Raw genomic sequence first — 11737 nt, 5'->3', positions numbered from 1 at the left:
AAAAGGCGGCCAATAGGGAGCCATAGCGGAGCCATAGGCTCGCAATCCGGAGGCTGCAGACCGCCTCTGAGCGGGGTCGGAGATCGAGGTTGCGGCGGGGGCGGGCTGGTGCTTTCGCGGGCCCGAGGGCGGGGCGTTCCGTGTCGGGCGTGGTGGGCATTCCCACTGCTACCCCACTCGCAGGCGGGCTCCGGCTGGCGCCTGGTGACCCCGGGAGACCCCGCCCCGCCCCATCCCCACCAGCAGTTTCCTGGCAGGGCGTTTCCGGAGGCCCTGGCCCGGGGTGGGGGCGTGGGGCGGGGGTAGGGTCTGCCTTTGAGACAGCTTGTAGAGTGCACTTTAAACTTCACACCGAGCTCAAAACTCGATTCTGCAGCCGAGCGTCGGCTCCCGGGAAAGATAAAAACTCTGGTCTACGGCCCCCCATCACCCCATTGGTCTAGTTCTCGGGGCTTCCTGCAGTCCCCACACCATTCTCTCCACAGCCTGGGAGGAAGGATGGGCGGGGCGGACGGGGGCGGGCAATGCTGCCGGCGGTGCAGCTGAAGAGGGCGAGCCAGCTCCCGCGGCCCGGGCGTGGGCGGGGGGCGCAGGAGCAGGTGTCCGCTCAATGACAGGATACCCTTCCCTCTCCGCCCCTCCCTCGTGCTACCCACGGCTCAGCGAGGCAAAACCCAGCATATGCTCCAGAAATGCAGCTCAGTCGGTCACCGGGCTCCGCTTTCTCGCCAGACGCGCAAGAGATCGGCGCTTCCAAATGCAAATCTCTTGGCTCCGGACCCTTGGCTTGCAGCCGCCGTCTCCCCCGCTTGGCTACCCCGCGTCCCGCCTACCCCGCTGCAGCCCGAGATGGGACCTCGCGCCGAGGGGACTGGGCGGAGCGGGCATCCCACCCCACCTCCCACGTGGGGCCGGCCCTCCGCAGTGCCTGGGCGCGCCGCCGCTGCCGCGCCTCCGGTCTAGGTCCTCCGCGCCGCCCCCCCTAGACCAGGGAAGGGGACTGCAGGCGGGGGGTGGGTGAGGGGTAGGGGCGGTGTCACTGAGTCAGGTGGCGGCGGGAGTTCCCTCGGGCTGGGCCGAGGGAACACGCTGCCGGAGATTGTGTACACGCTCCACTGACACAAGCTTCACGCTGCCGGGCAGTCGCTGATCACGCGTGGCCCCGAGAGCCCATTGGCCGGCGCCTCACACACCTTTGTCGCTGATTGGCCGGCGGAAGGCTCCGCCCCCACCCCCGCCCGCGGCGCGGGGCAGGCGGAGCGGCTACCTGAATGGGGAGGGGGCAGACGGCGCGGAGCGCGGCGGTGGCGGGAGTGGCGTCGAGTGTCTCCGGGCGCCCGTCTGTGGCCAGGCAGCCAAAAAGCCTAACAGCCAGTCAGCTCGCCGCCGGCGGCCAGGCAGCCAACCATGCTCAACTTCGGCGCTTCTCTCCAGCAGGCTGCAGTAAGTGACCTGGGGATGCCCCTGCCCTACTCTGCCTCGCCGAGTCTGAGGGGCCCCCGGGGGCGCGAACACCGAGCCCCTGACATCAGCCTCGCCTGAGGACTGAGGCTGCAACGGAGTCGTGGGAGAGGAAGGGGCTTCCTGCCTGCAGACTGGGCATTAGTGAGGGCGTGTGCGTCGCGGAGGGGCTCAGGAGAAGCAGGCTGGTATCTAGAGACGAAGGGAGAGAGGGTCTTGCTCAAGGTGTAATGAGGGGAAGGGGCAGCTCCGCTGGGACACTTGAAGCAGGTGAGGGGAGGATGATTGGAGGGGCGGGAAGAGTGAGGAGGGGGCTGCCCTGTCAGTGAGAATAGGAGGTGTGGAAGGAGGAGGGGGACAAGGGGCCACCCTGCACCTGGCGCCGGGGAGAGATGCCTCCGTCTGGATAAGGAATGCGACCCAGGGTGGGAGGGGGCTGCCCAGGAGCGTTTGAGGGGCGGGGTGTCCGCTGGAGAGGAGAGGGGGCTCCCCATCTCGGGGCTCTGAAAGGAGGCTTGCAGGACGGGGCTGCTCAGCAGATAGAGGGGGCTGGGGGAGGGGCGCCCGGCGTGGGTGCGGGGGATGGCACGTGGGCCCGGGACCGCCGAGGGGCGCCGGGGAGTTGTCCCCCCCAATACGCCTGGAGGGGACTCCCCATCTCGGGAGCGGGCAGGTGGCCGCCTTCTGAGGACGCCTTGGAGGGGGGAGGGTGCCGCCTCGGCGACAGGAGATGGGAGGGTGGGAAGCGGGCCCCAGCAGCGGGGCGGGGACGGTGGGCGGGGGGAACCGGGCTGCGAGACGCGGGGGCAGCGTGTCGGGGCGGGAGCCGCAGGCCGTGGAGCCGAGCGTCTGGAGCAGGGCCTGTTGGGGCTGCACGTCTGGGAACTCGTGGAGACGCGCGGCTGGCGGGGGCCGGTGCTGCCGGAAACCGCGGGGAGGGGACGCGCGTCTTCGGGGACAGTCAGGGTGGTCTGAGATCCCGCGGGAGGCGTGGGCGGGAAACGCCGAGGGCTCGGCCGGGTCCCGGGGGGCTGCAGCCGGAGGAGGGTGGGGGCCGGGTTTCCGCGGGGACCCGGCTCCTCCTCCGGCAGCTGAGGCGGAGGCCGGGGGTGGGCCAGGAGCGGATGCGCCCGGGAAGCTTCTCGTCCCTGAGTGACCCAGCCCCGGCCTCCGCCAGGGGCGGGAGCGAGGCCCGGCCCCGCTGTCGGTTCCTAAGGGAACGGCGGCTCGCGGGGAGCTGGAAGGGGCGGGCGCTCCTGGAGCCCGGCACCCGCGGCTCCGCCCCTCCCCGCGGGCTCGAGCGCGCACTGCCGGGCGGTTGGCGGCGGCGCCCGCGGCCCCTCCCCTGGGCCGTCGCGAGGGCGGGGGCCCGCGGGCTCAGGAAGTAGGTGAAAGGTGACGGCGCGGCAATTCCCAGTTCAGGTTTCCTGCGCCGCCCGGAGCAGCCGCTGATCACGCTTTGTTCACATGCCTCGCCCCCTCCTTCTCCTCCTCCGCGCCCCCGCCCTTTGTGGCCCAGCCAATCCCAGCCCGGGCCGCCCGGCCTGCTGGCCAATGGCGGGGGCAGGGACGCGGGGACGTGCGAGCGGCGAGGAATGTTCCCAGTGACTCACCCGAGAGCCTCATTGAGGCTAGGGCGGCCCCATCCGTCTGTCCCAGCCAGCGAGGATCTCCCCCGCCGTCCGCCCCCGCCCCTCGTCTGCCTTCCCCTCCCGCGCCTCCGCCCGCGCTTCCCTTTCCTGCCTCTCTCGCGGCCCACTCCCTTTCCTCCCCTCCCGACTTCTCCCTGCCCTTCCCAGCTCACACTCTCCTTCCCTGCTGCCTGCCTTTTCTCTTTTTTCCTTTGCATTGGCGTCTTGAGGCTTTTACACAACATGCGCTGTCCGTTGCAGCTTACATAAAGGGCCTGCGATTATGTAATTGCATTGTTAGCGATGTTTCAAGAGCGATGGCTTCTTGAGGCTTCAGCACGAAGGGTTTATGCGTTTTTTTCAACAAGTGTTGAGATTAATACCTTGCCACGTAAAGACTATTCTTCGGTATTTTTACACAATCTCTACTTTGACCAAAGAATGGGATCACGTTAGTAGAAAATTGGAGAGATGGAGGGTAGTAACTTTTAGTGCAGTTTAAGGAACTTTAATATGAAGCATTAAATACCTGATAGAAGGAGTTGTTCATATAAATACAAAGCATGTGCTGTTATTTTTATCAAGGAGCAGTTCTTTAAAAAAATTAAAATAAGATTCTATTTTGACTATTGAAGATTCCTTAAATCGGAGTTTTGCAAATTTGAGTCGAATATTAAATTTTCTGATTATCTCTTTTTTTGTGCTATTGCATTAGCTGGTCATAGTTACGCATAGCAAACCATTGTGTTAAGTATAAGATCCAGTGTTTGAGAACACAAACATGAAGAAGTTGAAATTATTCTTTCCAAAGGTCACACCCAAATCAACAGACCACAGCTCTGTCCACTATACTTTGCCTTTTTAAAAGAAAGTTTGGGCCCTTTTTTTTTTTCTAGTAGGAACTCATACCTGAAAAGATCTCATACCATACCTATAGTATTTCTTTTAATGATTTTTTAAAAATATTTATTTATTTGGCTGTCCCGGGTCTTAGTTGCCGCACGCAGGATCTTTAGTTGAGGCATGCATGTGGGATCTAGTTCCCTGACCAGAGACCACACCGGGCCCCCTGCATTGGGAGCCCATCGCCTTAGCCACTGGACCACCAGTTCCCCATACCTGTAGTATTGAAAAAAGATGACTTTTTTGCAGAGCCTTCCCTCAGTTATTTTGTCTGACTCCTGTTGCAGTTGGCTACTCTGGAAAGAATATAAAATGTTTTTTCTTCTAAGCCAGGCAGTTCTTTTTTGGATTACAAGTGCATTGATACCTTTGGCCTTGGTCCTCATAATGGTAATAAGCTCCTCTTTACCTTGCAAGGGTATCAGTGTGCAGGCCGAAGTGTGAGAGGAAGAATGAGGAAGACTTGTATCACTATTACCATCAGAGTAGGGATGAGAAAAATTATTTCAAGTTTTATTTTGAAAAATTGTGCAGATTGTAAAAAGAAAAAAATTGCACATTGCTCTGCATGTCATGTGGATGACAATATGCTTATAGCATTTAATCTTTTGTATTTATAGGAGGAAAGAATGGAAATGATTTCTGAAAGATCAAAAGAGAGTGTGTATTCCTGGAACAAAACTGCAGAGAAAAGTGACTTTGAAGCCGTAGAAGCACTTATGTCAATGAGCTGCAGTTGGAAATCTGATTTTAAGAAATACATTGAAAGCAGACCCGTTACTCCAGTGTCTGATATGTCAGAGGAAGAGAATCTGCTTCCTGGTACACCTGATTTTCATACAGTCCCAGCATTTGTAAGTATTGTTGCTTTAAAGATGAGTGTAAATGAGAATTTCTTATAATTTATATAATGAACTCTACTGTTCTTTACGCTGTTGCCTGTATTTCTCTTCTCTAGTGTTTGACTCCACCTTACAGCCCCTCTGACTTTGAACCCTCTCAAGTGTCAAATCTGATGGCACCAGCGCCATCTACTGGACACTTCAAATCATTGTCAGATACTGCCAAGCCTCACATTGCTGCTGCACCTTTCAAAGAGGAGAACAGCCCAGTACCTGCCCCCAGACTCCCCAAGGCTCAGGCAACAAGTGTGATTCGTCATACAGCTGATGCCCAGCTGTGTAACCACCGATCTTGCCCAGTGAAAGCAGCCAGCATCCTTAACTATCAGGACAATTCCTTTCGAAGAAGAACCCACCTAAATGCTGAGGCTGCAAGAAAAAACATACCTTGTGCAGCTGTGTCACCAAACAGATCCAAACGTGAGAGAGACACAGTGGCAGATGTTGAAGAGAAAGCAAGTGCTGCACTTTATGACTTTTCTGTGCCTTCCTCAGAGACAGTAATCTGTAGATCTCAGCCGGTCCCCATGTCCCCACAACAAAAGTCAGTCTTAGTCTCTCCACCTGCAGTGTCAACAGGGGGAGTGCCACCTATGCCCGTCATCTGCCAAATGGTTCCCCTCCCTGCAAACAACCCAGTTGTGACAACAGTCGTCCCCAGCACTCCACCCAGTCAGCCGCCAGCCGTCTGCCCACCTGTTGTATTCATGGGCACTCAGGTGCCCAAAGGCGCCGTCATGTTTGTTGTACCCCAGCCCGTTGTTCAGAACCCAAAGCCTCCAGTGGTGAGCCCAAATGGCACCAGACTCTCTCCCATTGCCCCTGCTCCAGGGTTTTCTCCTTCAGCAGCAAAAGTCACTCCTCAGATTGACTCATCAAGGATAAGAAGTCACATCTGTAGCCATCCAGGATGTGGCAAGACGTACTTTAAAAGTTCTCATCTGAAGGCCCACATGAGAACACATACAGGTACCAGCCATTTCTTATTTATATTTAAGTCTTAGAAATTTGGATGAAGGTTTTTTTGGCAATGATCACAAATGTAAACCAGGCATGTTAAGGAAGAACTTGCCTTTTTAGCCAATTCAGTGAATGGTATTCACCAGTGCAAGGTCTTCTAAAAGATTTCATCAAGGTGTTTTTGTTTTAATTTCTCAAACAATGATTCTTTAAATGTCTAATAAAGTGTCTTAAGTATGATTTAATATGTAACTTGCAGCGACTTAATAAATGCATAATAATAATAATATGACTTTTTTTGTTTTAGGAGAAAAACCTTTTAGCTGTAGCTGGAAAGGTTGTGAAAGGAGGTTTGCCCGTTCAGATGAACTGTCCAGACACCGACGAACCCACACAGGTGAGAAGAAATTCGCCTGTCCCATGTGTGACCGGCGGTTCATGAGGAGCGACCATTTGACCAAACATGCCCGGCGCCATCTGTCAGCCAAGAAGCTACCAAACTGGCAGATGGAAGTGAGCAAGTTAAATGACATTACCCTACCTCCAACCCCTGCTCCCACACAGTGACCGAGGGATGGCGAAGAATCAGACTAACTTTGGTCACAGCCAGAAGCCAGTGGTGATATAAAAATGCTTCCACTGCAAGTCTGTGGCCCTCCAGTGTGGGCTGCAAGCAGAAGCCCCACGGCCTGGGGAGAAGGCCCAGCCTGGGTTAGATGGTAAGAAGTGCTACAGCCACAGGCAGCTCAAAGAGTGGCAGGACTCATTTCTTACCACGTAAGAGAGATGAGAAAGTTTTTATTCCTTTCAATATTTTTTGAAGGTTTCAGGTGAGGTCAGCCCAGCCACAGGTAGCACAGATTTTGAATTTGTGTGCACAATTTGTTACTTTCACCATTTATACTTGAGACCAACTTTTCAATGTGATTCTTTAAAAGCACTGGTTTCAAGAGTGTAGAGACTGGAAGTAAACGTTACGGTACAGAGATGGATATGTAAAATTGATTTGTATTATCGCGAATATTATCCTTTCCTAGAGTTATCTTGTTTACTATTCTTAGTCTTTCCATTCAATTTCGTGGACATAGTTGTTAAATATATCTAGAACTAGCATTTTTACACTAGTTGCTGATGTTTGGAATTGAGCAATTGTATATTGCTGAAGAGGTCCCAAAGAATTGGAATCCTCATTAATTTAATTGTTTTGAAGTATAGCTTCAGGTGTTTTTTTTTGCATTTTTGTTTTAAAAGTTTAACAAATGACTATAACTAGGCATTTTATTATGCTTTGAACCTTAGTTGGCTGCAGTTCCCTGTGTAGATTTGAAAATTGTATACCAATGTGTTTTCCCTAGACTCTAAAATACACTGCACTTTGTTTTGAAAAAAATTTGAAGATGAAAACACATATTGTAAAGAAGGGATATTAAGGATTTTAGATAACTCCTTGAAAAAGATGGCTTAGGTCATCAGTAAAGTACCCTTATGTTATGAGGATATAACACGTGCTTTATTGAATTAGAAAGTGAGTGAACATTATTCACAAGTGGACAAATGTCCTGTTAATTTATAGGAGTTTTTTTGGGGGGAATGTGGAAGTAGATAGGTAGAAAAATAATTAGGACATTCACTTTTGTTAACAGTATTTCTGTTATATTCTGTTTTGTATAGTGGATGATATATACAGTGATAAAACAAAAGTCAGTTGTTTAAAATATATAGTGAAAAATGTCATTATGTCTTTCCATTTAACATTTTTCTCTATATTGGGTGTAGATTTCTGCCATCAAAACTTTGGACCCTTGGAAAACAAAAAAGAATTTTCTTTTAATAAAAAAAATCCTTGTGATTTACAATTTGCACAATATTTCTTTTGTTGTACTTTATATCTTGTTTACAATAAAGAATTTCCTTTGGTATATATATAACTGGTTGATTGTATTTGTTGAAAACCGTTCTAACTCTGACCTTGACATTGATCACTGTGGTGCTATCCAAAGACTTATGGTCTGAATTTCTCTAAGGGCCTCATTCAAATTTAGAACTGTAGGAGTATATCTTTTAACATGAGTAATCAATTTAGAGAGTATGCAAAGCAAGGCCAGGGAATTCCCTGGTGGTCCAGTGGTTAGGACTCGGCACAATCATTGCCAGGGGCCCAGGTTTGATCCCTGGTCCAGGAATTAATATCCTGCAAGCCGTGTGGCACAGCCAAGAAAAATAATAATAAAATAAAATCTAATTAAAACACACACACACACACAAAGCAAGGCCAGATATCTACCTTTTTAAAACATTTTTATATGTTTTGATGATGTGGGGTTAAAATATAGTTCTGGCTCTCAGCAAAACCTTAAGTAGCACTGAGTTAAAGGGAACACCACATGAGTAATTACAGTAATGACTGCTGTGAAATGAAAAGAAGCCTGACCTATTAAAGAGTAAATTACTTCTAGAAGTTAGATTAACTCAGACCATTCAGTGATACCTTAAATGCAATAAACATACTAGTACTTAAGCTGCATGAAAGCTAATCCGCCTCTGAAGAGAAATAACTTGCTAGTCACTTGCCAGTAGAACTAGGAGCTATAAATGCTACTTAGTGTATGGCATATAATTTTGGAGATTAGTATTTTAATTTGCTGTGAGATTACCTTGTCATGAGAGATCATCTTCCACGGTGCCCAGTTTATTAGTTGACCTGGTCTGGCTCGCTGTTGAGTGCCATGGTAAGGGGCAGTGTGCTCACTTGGCACCAGCTGTAGGACAGGCATCCTGAGCCATCCATGTACCTGCTGATCCTTTTCTTGGAAGTTTACACCACCTAAGCACAACACAGCTGCTGGAGGGGACCTTGCCATTCTGTACTTTCTGTGTTGGGACCTGGACCATCCTAACCCCTAGAGTTCCTCATGGTGGCAGGTCTTCAGAAGTGGGAATAAAGGAAGGTGGCTGAAGTAATCTCTGCCTGTTCCAAAGCCCAGTCCCTTGTAATGACAGAGCCAGTGGAACTGTGCCACCCATTGATATGTTCTTCCCAGTCCTAGTTGACACCTGACACTTTTCCTTAGAAATCTTGTAAATCATTTGAATAGAGTATTATATATGAGTTGAATGTTGATGCAGGCTCTGATCTTGATGCAAAAGTTGTCCCCCAAACAAGTACGTTTGTAGCATGTTATGATAATGTGGTTTTAGTGTAGCTTTAGCATGTCAGTTTTGGTTGTTTCTTGTCTGATTTATATATTAAGTTGAACTATATGAAATTGCTGATATTCAGCTCTCAACAGTTCATTCCTTTTAGATAATTGTAGACTTAGAGAAAGTTGCAAAAATAGTTACCATATACCCTTCATCTAGCTTCCCATTTTGATAACATCATCCATAGCTATAGAACATTTATGAAAAGGAAGAAATTAACTTCAGTATAATATTACTAGCTAAAGTACAGACCTTATTTGGGTTTCACTGGTTTTTCTACTAATGTTTTCTTGCTATTACAGGACCTAATCCAGGGTCTCAAATTGCATTGCGTTGTCAATCTCTGCAGTCTCCTCCAATCTGTGGTTATGCCTCAGTCTTCTCTCATCTTTTTGGAAGAGTACTTGTCAGTTATTTCTGCCCCTCAGTTTGGGTTTGTCTGATGTTTTTTCATGATTAGATTGAGGTTATGCATTAATTGGGAAGATACCACAGGATGATAATGTCCTCAGTGCATGATATCAAGGAATATGGGATGTCATTCTGTATTATGAGAGATGTTAACTTTCATCACATGGCTGAGGTGGTGATATCTGCTGGTATTTTCCACTGTAAATCGACTGTTTCTTGCTTTATTAAATATTTGGATGGAGATACTTTAAGACTACACAAATAACCTATTTCAACTTTTTCCCACTCATTTTAATATCCTTAAGTGGTTCTTGCCTGAGGCAGTTATTACTGTGATATACTAATGGTGATTTCCTATTTCCTCCATTATTTATTCATTGGAATTTTCTATAAGAAAGAGTTGTTACTTCTCCCCCATTTATTTATTTATTCTGTTTTTTATGTCAGTATGGACTCATGGACATTTATGTCATTATTTGGGTTATAATACAATACTATTCTTATTTCGTGACTCAACTATTCCAACTTTAGCCCTTATTAGCTCCTTCAATATTCAACCATTTTTGATTGACAAAGATGGAAATTTCATACAGTTCAACCTATCATTTCTCACTGGAATGAGAGCTGTTTGGTATTAGTAATCAGACTTTTAAAACATTGTCTCTACATGCGTTGCTACTACCCTGTCTAATCCACCCTCTCCCGCTTGGACAACTGCAGCAGCCCCTATAACTGGTCTCTCTGCCTCGGGTCTTGTCTCCCCACCATCCTCTCTCCTTACCACAGAATCTTTTGAAAATGCAGATCTGACCATGTCACTTCCCTGTTTAAAACGCTTCAGACCCCTCCCAATGCTCTCAAGGTGAAGTCTAGATTTCCTAACATGGTCTAGAACAGTGCTGTCAGAGAGAAATAGAATGTGAGCCACATAGGGAATTTAAAATGTTCTAGGAGCTACATCAGAAAAGTAAAAACAGAAAAAAGCAATTTAAATGTTTTTACTTAACACATAATATTATCATTTCAGCGTATAATCAATATAAAATTGTTAATGAGATACATCGCATTTTTTTGTACTAATCTTTGAAATCCAGTATATATCCTATGCTTATAGCACCTCTCAGTTGGGACTCACCACATTTCAGGTGTGGCCAGTGGCTGCTGAAGTGTCCCAGGCAGACCTAGAAGACCCTGCACCATTCAGCTGCTCCCAATCTCCCAACCCACCCCCACCTTATTCTCTACATCCTGTCCAAGCTCTGAGGTGTCACATATGCTGTTTTGTCTGCTGGAAATGTTTCCCTGCCCTTTTACCTTGACATTTCTGCTATCATAATAATCATTACCCTTTACTGAAATTGCTTAATGTCTGTAAAACTCCCAAGGATAAGCACCCTGTGGCTCTTGCTCACTGCTGTATCTTCTGGAGATGTCCAACTGATTTTCCCCCCCAGTGGAAGGAATAAAACTAAATAGGGCCAGATAAATGACGTCTGTTGTTTTAAACTTCCCCTGCCAGTTGGCATCCTAATCTTGACAGAGATTTAGAAACTCATGGTGCTCTACTCAATGGATGCCAACAATCCCAGTTTGAACTTGACTGACCAGCTTGACAGTGGGATGCGAAAAGGGGGGGGAGTACCCCCAAATATAAGAAAGTAACACCTTATCTTTCTTTGATTTCCTTGAAATAATTTAATTTTTAATTCTAAGTTTAGCCACTAGTCAGTGGAGGCACTGCTTGGGTTGGGAAAAATCTGAATGAGATTCAAGGAAGAAAATGAAAAGCTAAAATAACATGAAGTGTAGGGTAGGCTGGGGTAGAAGCAGTTTTCTATTTCTATGATTAGATTATCTGGACGTTGAATATCAGTTTCCAAAAGGCATCCTTTTAGTTTGAACAGATAAGTATTGAGTGTTTTTTTGTTTTGTTCTGTTTTAAATATATATATATATATATATATATATATATACACATTTATTTATTTTGGCTGCGTGGGGTCTTAGTTGCTGCATGTGGACTCCTAGGTGTGGTGTGCATACGGGATCTAGTTCCCTGACCAGGGATCAAATCCCGGGCCCCCTGCATTGGGAGGGTGGAGTCTTACCCACTGGACCACCAGGGAAGTCCCAGTATTGAGTGTTTACTGGGGAATTCCCTGGTGATTCAGTGGTTAGGACTCTGAGCTTTCACTGCAGGGGGCCCGGGCTCAAGCCCTGGTCAGGCAACTAAGATCCTGCGTGCCTGGCAGCGCGGCCACACACACA

The 11737-nt window shown here is 48.4% G+C and overlaps 1 protein-coding gene across 2 annotated transcripts; it reads left to right on the top strand.

Moving 5' to 3' along the window:
- Positions 1-572: 572 nt before the first annotated feature.
- On the top strand, positions 573-7785 carry KLF10 (KLF transcription factor 10). 2 transcript variants are annotated; one of them, XM_059043125.2, is made up of 4 exons: positions 573-1443; positions 4616-4849; positions 4954-5866; positions 6165-7785. In XM_059043125.2, exons 1-4 carry the CDS (start codon positions 1408-1410, stop codon positions 6422-6424), a joined length of 1443 nt encoding a protein of 480 aa, XP_058899108.1. In that variant the 5' UTR covers positions 573-1407; the 3' UTR covers positions 6425-7785. The 2 variants fall into 2 exon arrangements, with proteins under 2 accessions (XP_058899108.1, XP_058899105.2); XM_059043122.2 differs by lacking the exon at positions 573-1443 and adding an exon at positions 4368-4385.
- The last annotated feature ends 3952 nt before the right edge of the window (positions 7786-11737 follow it).

The sequence above is a fragment of the Kogia breviceps genome, chromosome 17 (assembly GCF_026419965.1).
Source record: "Kogia breviceps isolate mKogBre1 chromosome 17, mKogBre1 haplotype 1, whole genome shotgun sequence".
Classification (NCBI taxonomy): domain Eukaryota; kingdom Metazoa; phylum Chordata; class Mammalia; order Artiodactyla; family Physeteridae; genus Kogia; species Kogia breviceps.
The sequence above is the reverse complement of the archived record's forward strand: the minus strand, read 5'-3'. Positions and strand labels throughout refer to the sequence as shown.